This window comes from Diadema antillarum, unplaced genomic scaffold (assembly GCF_040938485.1).
Source record: "Diadema antillarum isolate AM-2024a unplaced genomic scaffold, OU_Dant_1.0 scf00000003, whole genome shotgun sequence".
NCBI classification, from domain to species: Eukaryota; Metazoa; Echinodermata; class Echinoidea; order Diadematoida; family Diadematidae; genus Diadema; species Diadema antillarum.
In genome coordinates, this window is record NW_027270892.1 from 1,676,696 (window position 1) to 1,700,511 (window position 23,816).

The window sequence follows — 23,816 nt, forward strand, 5'->3', positions numbered from 1 at the left end:
ATCACACACAATTTAAGCGTCAATTTTTTCAGGTCCAAAATGTGCGCTGGGGACCAAGAACGAAGAAAATTGAAAACAAGGTTAACGTCCCACATTTCCATGTATCTAGGCTTGGGTGGGCGTAGCTGAAAGACTCCCTTCATAAACCTCTGGATAAAGGGATGGTTTCCAACTGTAAACATAGTATCTCGAAGAATCACAAATGAAGATAGAGCACTCCGTGCTAAGTTTATGACACTGTAACCTGCCCCTTTATCGAAGAAAATGTCACTCAGGAATTCCAGGATAGCTTGAACATCCGAGTACAAGTAGTTGCTGCATTTTTTGTCACAAAATGCTTTCCATTTGTTTATGTACACTGCATACTGTTTTTTAGTCCCTTTTCTCCAAGAGGAGGCCATTACAGCAGTTATACGTGCATTCAATCCCGCATCTCTGAAGGGCTTGCACAGAACCTGCAAGCAAGAAGATCAATCTGAGTGTTTAGTGGGTGAGGAGTGTTAGAAACTGGCAATGTTAGTAAGGATTCACTCCTATGAATAACAAGTGGTTCCTCATTCATCATCCTGTTTAGGAGAGGAAACCATGGCTGGCTTGGCCATTTTGGGACTACTAGTATCCCAGTTGCATTATCAGATTTGATTTTTTGAATGCACTTAGCAACTAAGCAGAAAGGAGGAAATGCGTAAAAGTACCACTTTCCCCAATCGAGAGTAAAGGCATCAACAGCCTTGGCATGTGGGTCGGGCAACCATGTGACATAGTTCTCTACCTGCTTGTTAAGTCTGGAGGCAAATAGGTCTATTTCTGGTGTCCCAAAACGTGAAGTTATTTCTTGGAAAACTGTGCGGTCAAGCATCCATTCTGTGCGGTCATTGAAAATTCTAGACATGCGGTCTGCCTCCACATTCAGCTTTCCTGGCAAGTGTGCTGCAGTGACCCAAATTTTACGAGTTTCGCACCACTGCCAAATCTCTCGGGCTGCCCGATCACAGTCAAGGGATTTAATGCCTCCCATGTTGTTAATGTACGCAACAGCAGTACTGTTATCTAGCCGTAACAAAACATGAATGTTTTGTGAATTAGAACAGAAGGACTTGAGTCCCATGCCAGCAGCCAGGGTCTCCAGATAATTAATCTTATTCTCCCTGGCTTTTTGCAGCTCGTCTTCATTCCATCTACCCCCTGTATGGGTGGTATGATCAGATGCCCCCCAGCCTTTGCCACTGGCATCCGTGCACAATTCGAGCATAGGTTTAGGGTGTCGTAAGGGTGAGAAAGTAGACTGCACATTGTCTGTCCACCATTGCAGCTCTTGTTTTGCTTCCAAAGATAGGCTCATTTTTCTGTCAAAATGCCCCTTATTCATTTTGAGTGCTTTGATTTTGTCCCTTTCTAAAGCCCTGTAATAGAGCTGTCCATACTGGACTGCGGGAAATGATGCTACCATTTTCCCGATAATTCTAGCCACCTGCCTGATACTGGGGTTTGCCATTTGCATAAGTTCATTGCACAAGGACTGTATTTCCTCTGATTTGTTATCAGGCAGTCGAATTGTCATGGCCTTAGTATTGAGAATGAAACCAAGAAATTGTATTTCTTGAGTGGGGCATAGTACTGATTTTTCTGGGTGTACCAAGAACCCAAGTTGTGCAAGGATGCTAGTGGTTTCAAAAACCGTTTGCAATGTTTGATTCTCACTTTCTCCAATAATGAGTACATCGTCAAGGTATCCAATTACTACATGCCCTTGCTCTCTCAGTAATGTAAATACAGGTTTCAGTAGTTTAGTGAATAACCTTGGCGCCGTGCTCAGGCCATCAGGCAGTACTTTGAATTGCCAAAGTTGATTTTTCCAGGAGAACTTTAAGAACTTCCTGTGTGTTGGGTGCACAGGTACTGTATAGTACGCGTCCCGAAGGTCGACTGAAGCTAAGAAGCTATTTTCTGAAATGAGTTCAATAGCAGTATGGATATTTTCCATCTTAAAATGCTGGTACTGGAGATATTTGTTGAGATCAGACAGGTCTAGGATAACGCGTGTACCCCCGTCTTTTTTAGGCCGTGTAAAAATATTAGACACGAATTCTCCAGTTTCCATCTGGCACGGTTCGATTACTCCCTTGTCATGGAGTTTAGAAATTTCAAGATCAATATCAGCCTCTTCGGCTTTATTACACCGAAAAAGGTAAGGGGGTTTAGTTCTAGATGGTGCACCCATCTCTTTACTGAATTCAAGCCTGTAGCCACTTACAGCATTTAGCACATGTGGGTCTGAAGTAATTTTGCGCCACTTTGGGAGGAATTGCTTCAGTCGACCTCCTACCATAGGTTCTACATTATTATGACATAGCTTTGCATAATCACTAGAATCAGATGTCATGTTTACCTCGTCAGTTGAACTGGAGGTTATCGTGCTCTCTTCATCCCTGAGCCCTGCTTGCTGCCGCAGTGCGGTTGGTGCTGGCTGGGATGTGTGAAGGTGTGGGGAGCCGACGGCTTTCCCCTCCCCTTGGGGCGCTGGCCTAAAAAAGCATGGCTGGTAGCTCCAGTCCACGGTCCTTTTGCACCTGTAGGCCTAGTGACATCACTTGTACTTGCACGAGAAGTAGTCCAGCCCGCGTCGCGGTACTGTTGGGGCAAATTTGAGCTTCCTGATGTAATCTTGCTCCTGCCCTTGCCATATGCACTCCTGCCATAGTCATATGGGCTGAAACGCTGCTTTTTGTATTGTCTGCTATGCTCACTCCTGAGGACACCCTCAGTTGCTTTTTGTTCATCTCTTATGTCTTTCATTTGCCTTCCCAGGTCGTCACCAAAAAGGAATTTGGAGACCGGGGTAGAGGGCTTGCAGAGATGCTGGAATTGATAACCAATGTCTGGTTTCATGAATTCCTTACGCAAGGAATTTAGCTCGAAATTCGCACTGCACAGAAGTGCTAGTGCATCTTGTTGCTGTTCAGTGATATCCTGTGCCGACACTGTATGTATGTAGGCATTGATGCCTCTCGTGAGATTCTTTTGGAGTCTCTGAAATTTGAGGTCTCGTGTCTTTGAAAAGGCAGGTAGCCCATTCCAGATTCTTTGGTTGACTTTCGGCACATCCACCAGCTCACAGTTGCTGGGAATGGGGTATTTAGTGATCGTTTCATCTACCACTTTGGGCTCGAGCTGGTGGGTCAGAAGGTAGGCTGTAGACTTAGCAATTTCTGGGTCAATGGGGGGACCAACTTCCTCAGCCACAGCAAATTTGGCTGCAATGTTTGGCACTTTCTCCACTACAGAAGGGGGAACTTCGCCTTCTTCAATATCAAATTTGTCATCACGACTATCCCCTTGACCTGGTTGGATAATCACAGAGTTTTCATCCATATCTCGGCCCAGAAATGGTGCCGCATATTCATCATCATAATGGCAGTCAGTATCTGCCGAGTCTGAAGGGGAGTATTCAGAACGAGTCCTGATACTCTTTCCATTGCCACCGCCTTCACGGGCTGGTGTCTGCTTTGCCGACTGTGCCTCCACAAATTGAACAACCACAGCTAATTGGCCTTCAAGCTTGCCGAGTCTATCTTCCAAAGTTGAAACTTTAGAGGCCAGTTTGGCAGGTGGTTTCACTGTTTTGTTTGCACCGGTACTACCGCTAGGGTTAGCACTGCTTGTTGTAGTAGTACTATTACTAGTACCTGCCTTGCCGGCTCTAGTAGGCGTTTTACCTTTGGCTGTCGCAGTTTTCTGCTTGCACTCTTGTGCGTGCTGGTCTCCGCGACCCCCGCCGGTGGCTGCCGGGGACGCGACTGCTGTCAGCAGCGGTGGTGCGGCTGCGCCGCCCACGTTTGGAACGTTGGTCGAAGACATAAATTCCGTTGCTGTTCAGCTGAAGAATGATCGTTAAAACCAGAAAAAACCTGGCAAAACCTCCCGTAGAGGTAACTTTCGCTATTACGTCGATCCAACTCGAACGAAAACTTGAATATTCAAGTGCAATTCCGGCGAATTTTCCGAGCACAGAAATTCGCGTGTTAGCAAGATGGCGGCGACTAACGAATTGAGTGAGTGGCGCGCGCACTAGCGGGATCTCATATATGACGTAATCTCTCACGAAATTACGATATAAAATCTTAGAATTCATACAGCAGTTCTCTGCCAGCAGCAACTAAATTTTGCCTAGAGCATGAGTCCATCTCAAATATCTAATATTTCCTGAATGTAATACCAATGTACCTGTAGCATTCATTAACCACAGGTATTCAATATCTTTATCCACATAAGGACAGCTCTTACAGCAAAGGATTATTCAACATGCATAAATGATGGTCTGCTTCACTGAAGTCTTTAAACATATAATTTGTTGAATTGAGGTAGAAATGAAATCAATTTCTACAAACTATAAACTACAAACACAGACAGAAGTCATTCTGTTACCAAGAGCCTCACTTTATACACTTGATTTACCTATAAAACAAATACTTATGGCTCAAATTTTGTTTCACACCAGCTGTGACTACCAAAGCACCTGATGAAATGCTGAGATCTGACTTGCTGTTTGCATTACACTTGTAAGAACTTTGTTAAAATCTGCACTTCACATCTGTTCACAAGTATACTTTATACAACAATCACTAAAGCACCGAAGAAGTCTTACTACCATCTACAGCAAGATCATAAATAGGGGGAAATATAGAAAATAAAAATGAAAATACCTCCTCTGCATCCAGGTAGTCAAGGAAGTCAGATTCCTATGAGGGGGAAAGAGATACAAAGCACATGAAGATTTAAGACAAAGGGACATCTTCACCAAGAAAAGAAAGCAGGAACACTAAAAAGGAGTTTTGTGAATTTCTGTGTGCAAAATGAATGGAGAGCTGCTCAACAAATACATCACAAAAAGTTGCCAATTTGTCTTACTTTCTAAACATCAACAGTTCATAACTTTCTTTGTGTGTCTGATTTTTTTTTTTACCAAAGTTTCATTGACTTGCTCCGATTTTTCCCGTTTTCACGTATCAGGGCAATTACTCCCTGAGGACAATTATCCTCCAGCTGAATGCTGGTTAGTGATAAGGTTAGAGTAAAGATTAGGGATAGGGTTAGGTTTAGGATTAGAGTTTGGATTAGGGTTAGGATTACTTTCAGGATTAGGATTAGGGTTAGGGTCAGCCAGGGGAAAGGTCCGGGGTAATTGTCCACGGGGTAATTGCCCTAGAACCCGGTTTTCAAACAAAGCAATAAAATATCAGGAAGGATTTTCCCTTTAAAATTGAATTACACACCATGTACAAGTTATCAAACTCAGAAATCGAATGAGAATTATGAAATTTGAAAGTGAAAATTTGAAAGAACATGAGAAAGGTTCAAATACATTGCTGTGGTAGCAACAGCTAAAGAAATGATTTGTGGCGACAGTGCATTACACCCATTGTTACAAATTACAGTTTGTTCATGTTGTTTGCTTAGTTCTAGTGCCTTGGCACAAATTGAGTGAGATAGGCTCTCGTAATATTATTACGCAATGTTCTAGACATGAGTACTTGAAACTGCAAGAAGATAACACAGATAATCAAATCTTGAAAAATGCTACCTATCGTAGCAAGAGCATTTGCACTTTATATCCACATCAATCTGCTGTTTTTTACTCTGCAAATAACATCATTAAGTCACAGACTACGTCCCAGATTTCAGGAGGATAAAAAGAAAGGAAACTTACATCATACGGCAACTTGAGCGTCTCTGCATCTACACAGGAAATCACAATGGAGAATAAAAGAGAACATTTGATGTTTCATGCTATAAAAATTACTGAGTGCTTCACAAAGCATTGCTTCACAAAGCAGGGAGTGTTGTAATCCTAACAGTGGTGCAAGGCAGCATTACACTTCTTTGTAACTGTTTATGTAATCATATTGAACTGAAATATTGAGAGAAGCATCCATTCCAACCCCTCCCCTCCTCTCTTACTGCATCTACATAGTACTGTTGCAATCAGCCATGAAGCAAAGTGCATGTTGCTCTAATTACAGTTGAGCAAAGAATGTAAACAGTTCCCAGAGCAAGAGTGTAATACAAATTAGCATCTAATTAGTTACTGGAAGGAGAAATAAGAGCCTAACCCACCTCAGTTTCAGTTTAGTTTATTTTCATATTTCTAAAAAATAGCAATAAATTGTGGTAACAAAATATATTTGGTGTGCTTTTCTTTTGTTCTTTTTACATGCACAATAAGACAAAATTATCAAATCTCAGAAAAGAAATACACAATACACTGTAAATGTCTTAAAAGGTCCCATTCAGATACTGTAGATGAAAGGCAACAGAGACAGAAACATGAAGGAAACCTATGAATAGCTACAGCTCGCAGGAATTACGGGTTTCCAAAGTGGTTCTTAGCATCAATATACCTCTACCGTCTTTACTTCGTAACATGAGGGAGAAGCCCTGGTTGCCAGGATATAAGTTGACAATTAGACAGGTCAGCTTGTCCCGAGTGGCTAGTTTGTCAAGGAGATGTGTGCTGCTCTTCAGATGCTGCAAAAAAAAAAACAATAAAAAAAAAATAAATAGAGTTTTAACAACATGCATTGCAAATAAAGTCAAACCTGTCTTAGCAACCACCTGCAGTATACGACCACTAAAACAATTCCTCCGAGAGAAAAAGCATATTAAAGAACTTATCTATAGCGGCCACCTGTCAATAATGACCACTTTTTTGTCTCCCTTGGGTGGCCGCTATAGACAGGTTTGACTGTACATTCAACCTTGCCAAAGTCGAATCCAAAGGGACCCCAAAAAATCCTTTAAATTATGTGAATTTCGACTTGCACATCTAAATTTACATATGTTTATATCCCGTCAACGTAGAATTTCTCTTCAACTTTGCTAAGTTTTTGACTTGTACAAGGTCAACTGAAGATGAAAGAGTATGAGGAATCTCTGGTACAACATAAGAGATTGCATTCCAGAGATACAAAAAATATCCAATGATGCATTCCTCATTAATTCACACACACCCCTAATAACATCAAGATGAAATTCAACACGTAAGTTAAAATAACTGATGTACTCCTTGAGGTGAAGAATACATGCAGTATCACATCCCTGGAGAACATCTAAAAGTGAGGTTACTAATGGGACTGCAGATTTTATCTCGATGTACATATAACACATACATGCATAACATGTAAGGAACTTAAAACCTGTACATTGTATGTTTACATATCAGCTGTCCATTTGTGTACTGATATACTATCAAATTCAGAAGTCTTACTTTGTTTTCTGATTCCTTGTTGCATTCTTCCACATACAATTCCTGCAGTCGTTGATGGATAGATTTCCTGCATGGAAAGGCCAAGAGAAAAATATTTATTACAAACCCAGAAATGTGTTTTTTGAGCTACAATTCCAGGCCGAGGCGTGATAATCCATCCTAAAGCTGAGATGAAAATCAATTAGCCTGTCAAGTAACACTTTAGTGCAAAATGCAATCTCTTCACCGCTTCATGTCTTAGAAATCAAGTGAGCTCGATTGAGATGATAAAACATCCTCATGAATGTCTTTGCAAAGAAAAATTACCATTAAACCAGGAACTTTTATCACACAAATCACAAGAAGTAGACGTAAAAATTACAAAAGTTTGATTTATATCATCATTCTCATTTGCCCTTCTCTACAGAACTTTGTGAAGACATCTACTGACAACTGCAAGTAAGAATAACCACCACTGCTTTTCAGCCACAGAATCTGGAGTCAGATCTTTGTCCCGATTAAGCAACTGTTCAGGTTGAATAGGGTTAGAAATCTTTGCACTGTGGGATTGTGGGTAGAATAAGCATGCATACATACATTGTCTGGAAATCAATCCTGATCTAAGTCCCAATTAAACAAAGGCAGCTGTACAGTTGTGATCAATGCTGACAGAACACTTACCATTTGCTGGAACTCGGGTATTTTACTTTGGGCTTCTTTTCCACTGCCCTTATAACTTGCTGCAGGAAACAAACAAATAAACAAACAAACAAACAAATAAAACTCAAAAAGTATGAAACATACTAGTCAGATCAAGATGATAAGAAAGAATGTTTGGGAGGCTTAGAAAAATGATAAATAGATGACTGCAAACTCGTTTATTTTTTCTTAGGTTAAAAAAAAAAATCACACCATGTCCTATTGTGTAATGGATATAATCTGACAAGAATTCAACAACTTTGGACTATGACGTAAGTTAACAAATAAATGGAAATGGAAATCCAGTTCTGAACTAGGGATGAGAGTTTTGGGTTGAACTCATCATACTCCAGTTGTTTAAAAATGTCAATAAGTTGTACATAAGTAAAACATTCTGTCATGTTGTACAGATTTATCTGACATTACTACGACAAATATTTCACTCAAAATTACCTCAGCTTGCAAGATTGCTTCTTCCAAGCTGGAAGCCTAAAACAAAAAAAGAGAAACAGACAGAGAGACATGAAAGAAGCCAGTGATTGACAAACACCATACCAATTTCTTATCATCCTTTTTGATAGGCAATATGTAATGAAAGTATGAGGTGATCCCTCACATTTATCTCCAAGTTAAATTATCCTTCCGGTTTACGCCAGGTTCAAGTGTGTACATGTGTGTCACGCACAAACACACTGCTATAGCTTCTGACCATTCGAGCATTGAGAATTTAGGGTTTCTGGGACAAACACTGAACTAGGGCCTTCTATAGCTCAGTCAGTAGAGCACCGGGCTAGCATCCGGAGGTCTTGGGTTCAAATCCCGATGGAATCCCATTTTTCTTTGCTTAATTTTCCACTAATAGATTACATTCATGGCTGATTTACAAGTTACACTTTTGTATTATGCCATCCGATTTGCATGATTAATATTTGTCTGGATCTAATGTTCTACCTCTCCAATGAAATTTTCCAAGACAGGCAAATCACACAATAAATGATGCTCACTCCAAATCTTCTCATGGCAGAATATTTTCAATATAGTATAGTTCCTTTTTTTTCTATTTCAGCTTCATCACAAACTGCTGTAGTCCTACATAGCTATAACATGCAGGATGTACAGTGATCCCTATGAAGGTGGAACACAAAATTGAAATATAAAACCTCACATCATGATAAAGAACAAAGCACAACAAAGTTCAGTGCAGGCAATTGAAAGTACTTACCATGATTATGGGAAGTTCAAGCTACAATTTCTTCAGAATCATGTTCACTCAACATCAATCTACAAAAGATAAAGAGTGAATTTAATGATTATGAGTGTCAAAAACTAAATTTCAGTATGAATATATGCATACACAGTTACAATGAAAACTGATTTGGGTCAATAGAAATATGATACCATGTTTAAAAGCAATATATTTCTCAGTGGTTTTATTTTCGTAAATTTTACTAGTTAAAGGACAAGTTCACCTTCATAGACATGTGGGTTGAGTGAATGCAGCAATATTAGTAGAACACAACAGTAAGAGTTTGAGCAAAAACGGACAATCCGTTAAAAAGTTATGAATTTTTGAAGTTTCTGCTCAGTCACGGCTGGATGAAAAGACTACTATAGCTTGTGATGTCACATGAGTACAGCGATATAAAGAAAGAATAAAGAAAATTCAACATATTTCCATTTTTCTCCCATAACAAAAGAACACTCGACTTCTCTCTTTCAAAAGGCAGGGGGAATGATATTATCCTTAACATACGTCAGTAGCAAGTCGAAGAACTGTGCACTTTATTCAAAAAGTAAAGTTTTGTGAAATTCTCTTTTTATTTTCCTTATATAGTTGTACGCATGTGACATCATATACTGTAGTAGTCTTCTCTTCCAGCAGTGACTGCGCAGATACTTAAAATATTCGTAACTTTTGAACGGATAGTCCAATTTTCCTCAAACTTTCACTGATGTGTTCTACTAATATTGCTGCATTCTCTCAATCCTTACGCCTATGAAGGTGGACTTGTCCTTTAAGTGATATATGACTCATGAAACAATGGTCTGTTCTAAAACTCAAGGGACTGCGATGGGACGGAATTTGATATATCTGAGTTTTTTGCTCACAAAAGAAATTTTAACACAATTGCAGCCATATATCCTTACAAATGTGTCAATGAAACATAACCCTAACCCTAATCCTAATCCTCACATCAAACTAAACCTAAAACCCCTATGACAGCCCTAACCCTAACCCGGACTCCTTGGAGAAAATAAGACCCAAGCAATTGTCGCAGTCCTGAGGAAATGTATTGTCACCTTGTATCCATGTAGATATCTCAAATTGTACTAAACCAAACTGCACCAACAATTACACAAATTATTACAGGAGCTTATATCCAGTCACTATCATAAATCGTTGCTTGTCATTAACTAAGGTCTATGCCACTATGGAGCCTGGGTCTGGGAAGGAAGGCCTTTCTTACTGTATGATCACCAGCGTGGCTTAGCTCCTGGGCATATTTGTGACCCGCTGCAACAAAAGGATCCGAATGTCGGGGGAGGACAATTTTCTGAAAATGACATGACATTATTCCCTTACCGTACTCTTCCACTTTAATTTCATATACCGGGATAACACCACTCATAAAAGTCCTCGGTTGCGGAGATATCGATGATTTTATTAGCACATGTTGAGTGGTTTAGGAAATCAGCATTTCGAGAAAACTGCCTTTAAAGCTTCCTTCCAATGCTATCATGATCAAGGGGAGGCACGACAGTTTCCACCTCTTGACAATACAAGGTATGCTCCTAGCAACCTCCGCAATGTTCATTCAAGCTCAGTGCCAGCGGTCTACGCATGACCAATCGGTAACCAGGATGCCACGCACTGACAAATAAGAATACTCCCTCGTTGCTAGGGGCGGAGTCTAGCTGCTGCGCTAAATCCAAATCTTCGGACACGTTTCTGTTCCATTGAAAGTCAGAAAATCATGGTCCAGAAAAACGCCAATTTCTTGCCTTTCCTTCGATCATTTAGTTTTACCTTCGAATTTCGGCAGATGATAATGACAGACGATACATTAAACTACAACACATGCCAAAAAAAAAAATCAGATCGTTTTGACTGATCTTATTCTTGATAATCTGACTTCAAACTCGATTTTCTCGGCTCAGCCGTCACTAACAGGCGTCAGCAACATTGCCCACCCCATTGCTGGGATCCTTTGCTTTTGTCACGTTTGTTGTGGCAGGTCACATTTGGATTTACAAAAAATGTAAGTTAACTAGATCTACAGTACACAGTCTAAACACCTGTAGACTTTACTGTGACCAGCAGCCCCATACGCATAGCGTAATGGGGCTGCGGACTGTAGCATTCAGGATCGTGACTAGGTAGTATCGCACCCAAATATCAACTTTAAATCGAAAAATTTATTCAATTTGAAGACTTACCAGTGAAGTTTAAAGTATTTACAATACTGGGTTCGTGCAACGTTTGGTTCTGTCAATAGTTCCTTTCTCACTGTTCGAATTGATGACTTAATGTGACTCGGTCGAGAGAAACCTGGGAGAGCCACACTGCATTGACGGCCAGCACATGCGCACAAATTTCTAATCCATTGACTGAATAAGATGTATGTGTGCGCATGCGCTGGCCGTCAATTCAGTGTAGCTTTCACAGGTTTCTCTCGACCGAGTCACATTAAGTCATCAATTCGAACAGAAAGGGACTATTGACAGAACCAAACGTTGCACGAACCCTGTTGTCAATACTTCAAATTCACTGTTAAATCTTCAAATTGAATAAATTTTTCGATTTAAAGTTGATATTTGGGCGCGATACTACCTAGTCACGATCCTGAATGCTACAGACCGCAGATCGGCCCCATCCATATAGTGCTAGTGGCATTAACGTGTTAGACCATTACGCTATGCGTATGGGGCTGCTGGTCGCAGTTCAGTTCGGGAAACCCACTCACAAGGGGGGCCCCTCCTTATAAGTAACTCGTCCCCCTTATAAGTAACCCCTTCCCCCTTATAAGTAACCCCCGGGGCACCCCTTATAAGGAGTCTCCACGCTTTTTTGCAATGCAACGCGAAAATGAAAGGACTGCGGCAATTCGCTTGATTATGTCCATAAAGCTTCACAAGTTTCCTAGTTACTGCAGACGTGGCGACTGAGTACGGTACTCAGTCGCCACGTCTGCACTCAAGCATTGCCGCCCCGCCGCGCCTGGCGACACTCACGCCAGTAATTGCTCGCATTTCAGCATTCGCATGGGTCGTTCGACATCGCATTTAAATCCATGATTTTAGATATGATGCCTCGAACCGATTTTGCTCAAATTTCGTGAGTAACTAGGAAACTTGTGAAGCTTTATGGACATAATCAAGCGAATTGCCGCAGTCCTTTCATTTTCGCGTTGCATTGCAAAAAAGCGTGGAGACTCCTTATAAGGGGTGCCCCGGGAGTTACTTATAAGGGGGACGGGTTACTTATAAGGAGGGGCCCCCCTTGTGAGTGGGTTTCCCGAACTGAGTTACTGTAGACTATATCTAAACTAGTATTACTATGATCTAAATTCTCAACTAATGTAGACTCTTGAAGTTGTGCCTTGTGGTAGTACTCTAGGCCTGCCCTACTAATTACAGCCGTAGAACAGGGTTTTGCAATTTTACTGCTATAACCGTATAAAAAAATTAGTGCTTATGACGTCGCGATACACATCGCAAAGTCAATACATGGGACTGTACTACAAAACTCGGGCGTTGTTAAGCCAGGAGAACAGACTTTCACATTAAATTCCCACGCTGTTTCACTTCTATTACCTCGGTTTACATTCTAAACACATTTTTTCACCTATTATCAATCAACACAATGAAAATCGCCAGATAGATCTTTAAATATGACTCTTGAATTACGGCGAACTTACCACCAACATGCAACAGTCCACTCCAGCATCATCGATCGACAGACTCACCTGGAGTGTGACGTCACGATCTGAGAAATCGCTTTAAATCATGGTCAATCATCACTCAGTCGTACTCACTCTGATCTTTGATTGTCTTACGGTACGGTACACTGATATCTTTCGAGATCAGTGAATCAATCAGCGCCGTGCGGTGACATGTGTGGCCTCTTCAAAATCACCAGTGCCGAGCAAACAATTAAAGTGGTTAAATTAATATGCAATTTATATCCTTTGGATTATTTTTTGCTATGATCGAAGAGATGTCATATCATACTAAAAACTTTCATCGGCTGGGGATGACAATATAATGTATTTGTTGATCACTGGACCATAGATGGGTGAGAGGGTATAGCCAGAGTCTATTGAGAGCTGGATTAATCCTTCTGATCCAAAGGGATTCCTTTACTTTTCTTTTTAACCAGTTGCTTTCAAAGTCAATGATAAGAGCCTCATCCCATTCAATGTTGTGTCCTGTATTGTAAGCGTGTTCAGCTTTCGCCGAGTAGGTCCTACGTGTGACGGACAACGGCAGCAAGACAACACTTCACTGCATAAGGCTTGAGAAAGTCCTCAGGAATAGGACGAAAGCTTGCCCACTAAAATTAAAGGTTGGTAGAAGCTTAAACATTTAAATTTAGGTGTCATGTCGTTATGATAATGATAAGAAAGACATCATGACAACAATTTGATCATGCCATGAAAATAGTACGTCATGAAAATTAACCGAGGCTCTCTCTCATTTTCGTACGTGCTAATCTTCAATAATTGTTTGCTGTTCAAAATGAGTATGAAACCCACTTAATTTGTGAGTTGAGCGAATTAATACAGCAATAATAGAACATATAAGTAGGGCCCGGCCTATAGTTTGAGGAAAATTTGGTAGGCCTACTCACTTGAAAAGTTTTTAAGTTCCAATGCGCCGTCATCCCGGTGGACGAGAAGACTGCAACAATATGTGACGTCACACATGGACAAAAATATGAAGAAAATATAAAGAGCATTCAACTTTTCATTTTATCTAGCATAGGCTTATAGTACTTGACCTACTCCCTTCAGAAAGCTGGAAGAATAATCTTATGATACATACCCAATTAGTCCTCTGGTTCAACCAACCATAGTCTGCCTATACAGAACACCGGTTCCTCAATAAGTCCAACATCACAACGTACGGCTAGCTAGCGTTCGCTAGCGCTCAACTAAGAAATACTGTGTGTCGATGGATCTTCATCTTTGCAGATGTATACAACGTCCATCCATCGAACAAAAGGCGATACACAACATAAAGTATATATACAAGCAAAGAAGTGAAGCACAAGTTATAAAATAGAGTATGAAATGTTTGTGCGAATGAATGTATAAATGTGTAAGACAAACTATGCATAGGCCTACTTTGCAGAAATAACATTAAGAAGGAAATAAAGCCAAGGGAAAGCTACGATCCACTAAAAGCAAAGCAGTAAAATGAAATATAATAGGACCCTACTGTGAAATGAAGTATAGATGTTAACTTTTATATGTGACAAATGCCAAATCCAAATTATGGGAAATAGAGGGGATTGCTGAAAAGCAGGGCTTTTAATTTATAGTCTCCTCCATTAAACTCATGGTTTGACGGCGAGCCATTCCTTTAGCGGCATCGACACCCAGTCAGTGCAACCACATCTGACTCGAATCCCTCAGTCTCCATAGGCCCTATTTGACAACACCGTCTCTCATCTGACCGTCTCGAAGCTGGATTTTAGTCATATAATATGTCTGATCTCGGCATCCTCCGCCAGTTGAAAGGCATATATGAGCTGGTCGTCACCCCTTAATCACATGCCAAAAATGACCACCAGGCACTGACAACCGGACACTGGCAACCATTCAAACCATTTTTTTTTTTACTTGTTTTGAAATTATCATAAAATTATATTATAAAATTGTATCATGGTTCATTGTTTGTTTTTCATTGCATTGTTGTATCATTAACATAATTGTGTGTATTCAAATGTTGTAATCATATGTGCTGGAAATGAAAATAAACCAAACCAAACCAAACCAAACCAAACCAAGTGGAGGTAATCTCGCTCTTAATAGACAAGCAATCCGGGACCGATATCCTATGAATCGGCACTTTGGAGACTTTGCAGCCAATCTCGACGGGAAAACAGTGTTTTCCGAACTCAACCTCGTTAAGACGTATCATCTAATCCCATCCCATTCATCCCACTGACGTTCACAAGCCTGCAATCACAACGTCATTCAGCCTATTGAACAATGTTCGCACCCCTTTTGGCTTCCGCTACGTAGCATAGACTTTTCCAGAGGTAGGCCTACTGCTTGAGCTTGCATTCGCCGAGCATCTCACTGTAGACGAACACGAGGGGTGCATCAACGTCATTATTTTCACGATTTACTGTGTTTGGCATCCTGATCAATCCAGTCAAATGGCAACTCGGGATGACATCAATCTCTTCGCGTCCTCGATCACGTTGTCGATCACAACGGCATCTCTGCTCTGCCCGACAAGATCCACGGCTATGTGTAGATATAAAACCTACCAGCCCTTCATTATACTTCACTCCACGTGCTGCGAAAATTCCGTGGTTTCATCAACTTTTATAGGAGAGTTCTCCTTTGAACAGTTTGTTGAAACGCTGATTTATGCAACCACTCACAAGCAAGAAGGAAAATGTTAAGAGGAAAACTCAGCCCATTTCCCTCAACAACGACCAACTCTCTTCATTTCATGTATTCAAATATTATTTTCCTCGAATCATTCATCGCAGCCCGAGGCTGGATTACCAATGATTAGATACAAACATTAAAAAATATACACTTATACAGTATCACATACGTATAAAAATGTAAAATTACATAATCAACATACAAGCTCATTCAAAACGAGGACAGTACAATATTGCATCAATAAAATACAAATAATTGTTATGAGTTCAGTTTGTATAAGATAAACGAAGGAAAAGGAACGGAAGCATGTCCAAAAGAGTGCAGAATGCTAATTTCGATAAATATTAAAGGTACTGTTTACCTTTGGGAGTAGTGATATAAAAATGTTCGAGTTATCACATTTGAAACATACAACCTGTATGTGTAGGTCAGTTGTGCACCCTACCATATGAAAATTTTGCAATAAAGCCTAAAATATAATGAGATATCACTATTTTCCTCATTAAACCATATCTGTATAGACGGTTTAGTCTACAAATAATCTTATTATAACTATTGTTTATATTTTGTATATTTAACAATACCTAACATTGATTATACTGATTAACTCTTTTACACTGGTTGTTTCTATCCCTAACCCATGTTTCAGAACTATATTGCAGCACTAAAGCTGGGTTTTTGTTTCATATGCAAATGGTAAGTAATGCCTTTAAATGCGAAACTTGTTCACAATTTTGATATGTAAAAACACCATAAATATAAACAAACGTATGATGTGATACATTTCATTTTCAATATGCTACCCCCCCAAAAAAAAAAAGGTATATTGATCTTATTATGTGGAGCCCCACAATAGGACCCCCTATAAAATTTGAAGCAATTGTTTAATTATTATGTAATTATAGACAAAACACATTTTTTTAGAATAATGGGTACTAACAGAAACCAAGCATACAGCCCCCCCCCCCCCCCCCCCACCAGCGATACAATTAACCCCTAAATACTCAAGTTGTCCCTCCAAGGAAACACCCTGTCCCACCCCAATCTGAGAGTGAAGCATCCCAGCCCCAACGGCGTAGCCAGGATTTCATCTTGGGGGGGGGGGGGGGGCGGTTAGTCTGCGAGGGAGCGAGCGAGGGGGGGGGGGGAGGGTGTGGGAGGGGTGTGTGGGAGGGGGTGTCCCCCCTCCCACGGTAAGAACTTTTTGCATTTTGATGTTGTAAATGGTGCAATTTGATGCATGTTTTTGCGCGTTTTATCGACGTGAAACAGTCCCACTTGTTTAAGGTAGCAGTTTATTTTGATGTAGATTATTATTGAACAATTTGCCTATAAAATGCTATAAGTTAAATACACTTCTTGTATTAATTCTTTTCACTGAATATCATGAACGCGACTGAACCCGAGCGAGCGGAGCGAGTGAAGGGGGAGGGGAGGGTGTGTCCCCCTCCCACGGTGAGAACTTTTTACATTTTGATGTTGCAAATGGTGCAATTTGATGCATGTTTTTGCGCGTTTTAACGAGTCAGTCCCACTTGTTTAAGGTTGCAGTATATTTTGATGTAGATTATCATTGAACAATTTGCCTATAATATCGTATAATTTAAATACACTTCTTGTATCAATTCTTTTCACTGAATATCATGAACGCGACTAAACCCGAGCGAGCGGAGCGAGCGAGGGGGAGGGGAGGGTGTGGGAGGGGGTGTCCCCCTCCCACGGTAAGAACTTTTTGCATTTTGATGTTGCGAATGGTGCAGTTAGATGCATGTTTTTGCGCGTTTTATCCACGTGAAACAGTCCCACTTGTTTAAGGTAGCAGTATATTTTAGTGTAGATTATTATTGAACAATTTGCCTATAAGATGGTATACGTTAAATGCACTTCTTGTATTATCAATCATTTCACTGAATATCAGGAACGCGACTGAACCCGAGCGAGCGGAGCGAGTGAAGGGGGAGGGGAGGGTGTGGGAGGGGGATGTCCCCCTCCCACGGTGAGAACTTTTTGCATTTTGATGTTGCAAATGGTGCAATTTGATGCATGTTTTTGCGTGTTTTAACGAGTTGAAACAGTCCCACTTGTTTAAAGTTGCAGTATATTTTGATGTAGATTATCATTGAACAATTTGCCTCTATAATGGTATAATTTAAATACACTTCTTGTATTAATTCTTTTCACTGAATATCATGAACGCGACTGAACCCGAGCGAGCGGAGCGAGCGAGGGGGGAGGGGAGGGGGTGTCCCCCCTCCCACGGTGAGAACTTTTTGCATTTTGATGTTGCAAATGGTGCAATTTGATGCATGTTTTGCGCGTTTTATCGACGTGAAACAGTCCCACTTGTTTAAGGTTGCAGTATATTTTGATGTAGATTATCATTGAACAATTTGCCTATAAAATGCTATCATTTAAATGTATACGCTTCTTGTATTAATTTTTTTCACTGAATATCATGAACGCGACTGAACCCGAGAGAGTGGAGATTAGAGCGAAGGGGGAGGGGAGGGTGTGGGAGGGGGTGTCCCCCCTTCCACGGTGAGAACTTTTTGCATTTTGATGTTGCAAATGGTGCAATTTGATGCATGTTTTTGCGTGTTTTAACGAGATGAAACAGTCCCACTTGTTTAAAGTTGCAGTATAATTTAGTGTGGATTATTATTGAACAATTTGCCTATAAAATGGTATCATTTAAATAATCTTCTTGTATTAATTCTTACACTGAATATCATGAACACTGTCTGTTCAGCAGTCAAACAGAAAAAACATGCACACGAGGGTGTAGATAGGGGCATATCCCCTCCCACACGAAGGTGATTTTGCGTTTTCAGACCTGAAATTCAGCGATCTGTTGCAAATTTTTGGTGCAATACTTTTTTATCGAAGTGATAAAATCACGGAATTTAGCTCTTATTCCGAATGTGCACCATCTGTGTGTATGTACAAAGTCTAGTGAGGTAGAGCTTAGAGGAAGGGGGATTCCTCCTCCCGCTCGCGGAGCTTTTGCGTTTTTAGAATTGAAATAAAGCGATCTGGGTATAGCCACGGTCTATACTTCTATGCATGGCGGAAGGGGGGGGGGGGGCGGTGGAGCAGGGAGAAGGCGTGGGCGAGTGTTATCCTTACCCTTCCCTTCCGATCGAGCTTTTGCCTTGTTAAGGTTGAAATTGAGATATCTCATCTACGCATTTTTGATGGAATCAACATTTGGGAACTCACACACACACACACACACACACACACACACACACACACAAACTGATGGGGGGGGGCTGAGGGAGGAAAGGGTCGATTAAAATGGGAAATTCCCCTTATACATGAGGGAACCTTGAGTTTTTGGAATATAAGTGATAAGACTTGTGCACTCAGAATTATTCATAACTTTTTTTAAATCTAAAAAGTGTACTAAGCTAGGGAAAGAGGCACAGAGGGGGAGGGTTTGGGAGGGGGTATCCCCTCCCAAGCACGAGAGATTTTGCATATTTTGAATTGAAATTGAACGATCTGGTGCACACTTTGAGTGAAATATTCAAAAAACATCTTATTTGATGAAAGGTTGCAAAGGAGACCCGCTTCATGTGCATGCATATACAGTATACACGCATTTTTTTTTCCGCCTCCCAAATCCCCGGTCCAAATCTTAGGGGGGCGATAGCCCCTATCGCCCCCACCCCCCACCCCCCCCCCCCCCCCCCCCGGCTACGCCAGTGCCCAGCCCTATGGGGGGTGCCAGGTGGATCCATGGTGATGCGGTATTGGTGGAGGTCAGTTATGTAGTTGTGCTCATCACCACCATTCAAGCATCACGTGGATTCTTTCTTCTTCTTTCAATAGGTATAGAAACACACTTTCTTATCCATTATCTTTATATTAGATTATCACAAACTGCTTTGATTTAATTATAAACATGGTAGTTTAATGTTGTAACATTCATTGAAGCATAAAACCCATTTATATTGTAACTTTGCCATAATTTTAGAGCCAAACAAGAAAAGATGATGAAGTTATAATTACGGAGATATAACTGATATTGATTGCTTTAAGAGGTACGTGCACCGTGATTGATAAATTGCTATTACCATCTTTATATACTGTATCCATATTTGGTGTAAAGAAATATGTAGTTTAATATCTTATGTGACAAGATTAACTTTAATCTTGATATGTTGAAGTGAATGAAGTGTTTTACATGTATGAGTATGACTGTCAACGTACACTATATACTATGCTATGATGTGTGCTCCATGTATAATGTTTATATTTACTTTTCTTGCCATATGAGTAAGAAACTTTGAATTCATGTGTTAGCTTTGCAAGGACGATGTTAAGCAGCAAGTTAGGGTAATGGAAGTGCAGTATGAACACATCACTATACAGTGGACTCGAATAGGGGAATAGTTCAGACAGTCTAAAGTATAAGAACACACCCCATGCATGCTTGTACAAGCCCTCTAGACTAACCACAAGAGCATTCCACTCCAGTCTATAGTCACTGTTTTATTTTGAAAGCGCCAAACCACTCGACCCCAGGGGAAAGTGCTCGGTGCGCATTGGAAATGATAGGGTTCATAGGTTTTCTGTGGGTCAGAATATATTCCAGACTGGAACAGATAAATTATAGAGAGAACCAAGAAGGCAAAGAGTGGTTTCTTTGTGTCAACTACCAGCCATACCCCAAGCTAAGGGACTAATGATATGCTCACTGGTAGACAGAGAAAAGAGAGATTGTTTTTGCTTCTGACAAAAGTGAGAGGATGAAAACATTTACTGGTACAGTGTTGTGTAGTGAAGAAGTTTGTGCATTTTAACGCTTTATTGGTAACTGCCATTTAAACAGAATTTATGAGAACACAAACTTACTGTTGGATGATATAAGAAATATACTACTCAATATTAGGTTTTCATTGCTCTCCGTTTTGAGATGATTTCCCCTCTTTTTCCTTTCTCCTCCTGCTTGTCTGACTACTCCTCTCTCTCTCCCCTCCCTCTCGGTCTCATTGCGTATCTCAGCCCCCCCCCCCCCCCCCCCTTCTTGTCCGTTGCTCTCTTTCAACCTTGTTCTCCTGTTCATTTGGGGTGAAACACAGAGCAGTGATTTTATACAGTACATGATATCCATACAGCATTACCAACTCAATATTAAAGTTATAACCAGAGTATTGGCATGTTTATAAGGATAAGCTAAATAGCATAGAGAGTACTGATGCATGCTAGTTGTGAAGAAATGGATTATTTTGTGAGAACTACGATGGTTGGTATAATAGGGCAACCTCACTGCACAAATAGCAGAAGACTTACATATCAATTATGCACTTGGTCATAACCATATTTTGATTGTCAGGTTAGACTAGTGAGAGACAAACTCAGTATTACATATATTCATATTTAATCCATTTTATAATATAAAGAATAAGTTGGTGAAGTGACAAGACATAGAAATTTCTATGAACAGAGATGAAAGTGGAATGAGATATAAATGGTTTTACAGAACCATGATTTATGACAATGATTTGAGTTATGATATGAATAAAGTAGATGTGAATGTGCTCATCACCACCATTCAAGCATCACGTGGATTCTTTCTTCTTCTTTGAATAGATACGCCCCCTCTCCGGGAGGGGCGCTACATATATATATATATATATATATATATATATATATATATATATACATATATATATATATATATATATATATATATATGTATACACTCAGCAAAAAAAGTAAGTTCCCCCCTAGCATTTGTGGATATATCTCAAAAAGTATTCAACCGATTTTCATGATTCAAACGGAAATGGATAAAGAAATTTATTACTCATAACATGAGTGGAAAATCATTGCCACCAGATATCATTATTGGTGTGAAAAAAATGCATTTTATGTCAAAATGCATGGAAACAAAAGTTGCACTTTAGTGATTTGCAATGACTTTTACACAAATAATCAAACAATCACTCATGATTCTGAACATTTAAGCATGGGTTATTGTATATTTCTCTATCTCTTTCTTTTCATGAGCATATAGTGAAGTATTTGATAATTGATATGTCCACCACCCGCAATGACCAGCCGCCATCTCCTCCTCAAACTGTTAACTAAAGTTTGTACTTGGCGCTGCTCAATGTTGGTCTATGCTCTCTGCAAGATGCGCTGAAATTCCTGCGGTGAAGTGTCATCTTTCAACTTCTTGCTCGCTTTCCACTTAATGATATCCCAAAGATTCTCTACTGGATTACAGTCAGGGGATCTTGCAGGCCACTCCATACGTTCCATGCCATTTCCCTCAGCAAACTGATCTACAACTTGAGGGCACGATGCAAAATGCCCACAGGCACATTAATGTGATCAACCTGAATTGGAATTCCAAATCACATGGCTTCTACCAATATTTTCATATTGAGAAGGCCTATTGTTCAAAAAGTATGCATAACATCTGTTTAATAGGGAAGCACATTGTACCTGAAGAAATTCCTGAGAATTACACAATTTAAAAAGATCATTTGATAACTTACATAGGAAATGTATACAATATGCTCTCTATGGCCTAAAGTGCAACTTTTTTCCCATGCATTTTGACATAAAATGCGATTTTTTAAACCAATAATGATATCTGGTGGCAATGATATGCCATTCATGTTATGAGTAATGAAAGTCCCTATCCATTCCCGTTCGAATTATGAACATCCGTAAAATACTTTTTGAGATATATCCAAAAATGTTAGGGGGGAACTTACTTTTTTTGCTGAGTGTATATATATATATATATATATATATATATATATATATATATATCATATTAAAAATAGATTATTATTAGTAGTATTATTAGACTTTTTTATTAGGTGATACGCTATCAGCGTATCACCTATTGTGATTGTCAAAATCTCTCTTTATTAGGTGATACGCTTTTAGCGTATCACCTATTGTGTTTGTCAAAATCTTCCTTTCTTTCTTTTTATTCTTCTTTCTTTCTGGCACATTTTGTGTCGTGAATATCTCAACATTGACATGACGGAATAAGATGACATTTTCAGTCAACATGTCTCATGACAATATCTAGCCACAATAAGGTTTTCATAACAGTTACATATCTATGACGTCATCTAGGCGCCATTTTGTGATTTTCGGACCATGTTACATGATCGATCATAACTTCATAACTAAAGGTCATTTCTGGATCATTTTCGTTGGACATAAAGTTCAGGTCACACTCTATCTTACTTTTTAATGCTAATTACCTAGGACATCATAACGCCCGCATTAGCGCGCGTCAAAGTTTTTAAATGCTTAAAACGACTTCCCAATGGGAAATCTCGAAGTTTCAGACAATTTTAAGCGTTCCGCGCATTCGCGTCCGTCCGCGCATTTCCGCGCGCAGTGCGCGTAAGCAACATGAAAATGCACATTTTTTGACAGATTTGGATTCCTGATACATTAAGTAACAATATCCATTGATTTCCGATCAATTTCGACCTATAACAAAGGAATGCGCTGGCGTCAAAGTTGAAATTTCGTGTGCGCGTCTATGTGGAAATATAGCGAAAAACATGTCTTTGTTTATTTCGCCATAGCTCTTTAAAACGTCAGGTGACCCTATGTTTTTATTGCATATTACAAAAGCATATGAATTGAAAATAACGTTTCAAGTATCAATATTTCCCTAAATACATTATGACGTCATCATATCATCATCTGAAATCAAAAAAGTGGAATTAATTTTTTGAGGTACTGTTTCTGACATCCATTTGCTCGTATCTCTGTTGTTTAAGCTCAATATTATCCCAAATTCAGATATGTTGTACTTTGAACATTTGCCTTTTAAGTCCAAGTCATGGTTTTGAAATTTGATGACCTCATCATACCTTAAATTGTGATTAAAGGTAAAGATGCAAAATCGGACAAGTTTACGTGTTATGTCTATGGGAGGTGATTTTTTTTAAAACCATGCATTGACTTGACAACGTTTAAGCACCTTTATCTCAGCTGATTTTGCTTCATTTCCTCTGAAACTTAAGTATGTTGTAGCTGAGACAATAAGCTTCAGTAATCATGCATTTTATTTTTTGAAATCTCATCATCAGGTTGACAATTTTGCAGTTTAAAACTGAAAATGAGAATGGAATGTGGACAAAACGATTCCCGATTCAGCTTTCACATACATAAGTTTACGTTCCTCATATTTTCTCGCCGAGACGTATGGCCGAGTGGTTAAAGGCGACGTCTCAGAGACGTGAGGTTGCGGGTTC

The 23,816-nt window shown here is 39.8% G+C and overlaps 1 protein-coding gene across 1 annotated transcript in view; it reads right to left on the bottom strand.

Annotated features, from left to right (window-relative positions):
* Positions 1–12,902, bottom strand: part of LOC139733968 (uncharacterized) — a 32,897-nt gene extending 19,995 nt beyond the window's left edge. The window contains exons 1-8 of the mRNA XM_071644813.1: positions 12,862–12,902; positions 9,165–9,223; positions 8,396–8,431; positions 7,925–7,983; positions 7,265–7,331; positions 6,399–6,525; positions 5,708–5,736; positions 4,704–4,739 (exon numbers count right to left, since the gene is read on the bottom strand). Coding sequence (XP_071500914.1) covers positions 4,704–4,739; positions 5,708–5,736; positions 6,399–6,525; positions 7,265–7,331; positions 7,925–7,983; positions 8,396–8,431; positions 9,165–9,167 — 357 coding nt within the window. The 5' untranslated portion in view covers positions 9,168–9,223; positions 12,862–12,902. The remainder of the gene's footprint in view (positions 1–4,703; positions 4,740–5,707; positions 5,737–6,398; positions 6,526–7,264; positions 7,332–7,924; positions 7,984–8,395; positions 8,432–9,164; positions 9,224–12,861) is intronic.
* Positions 12,903–23,816: the final 10,914 nt, after the last annotated feature.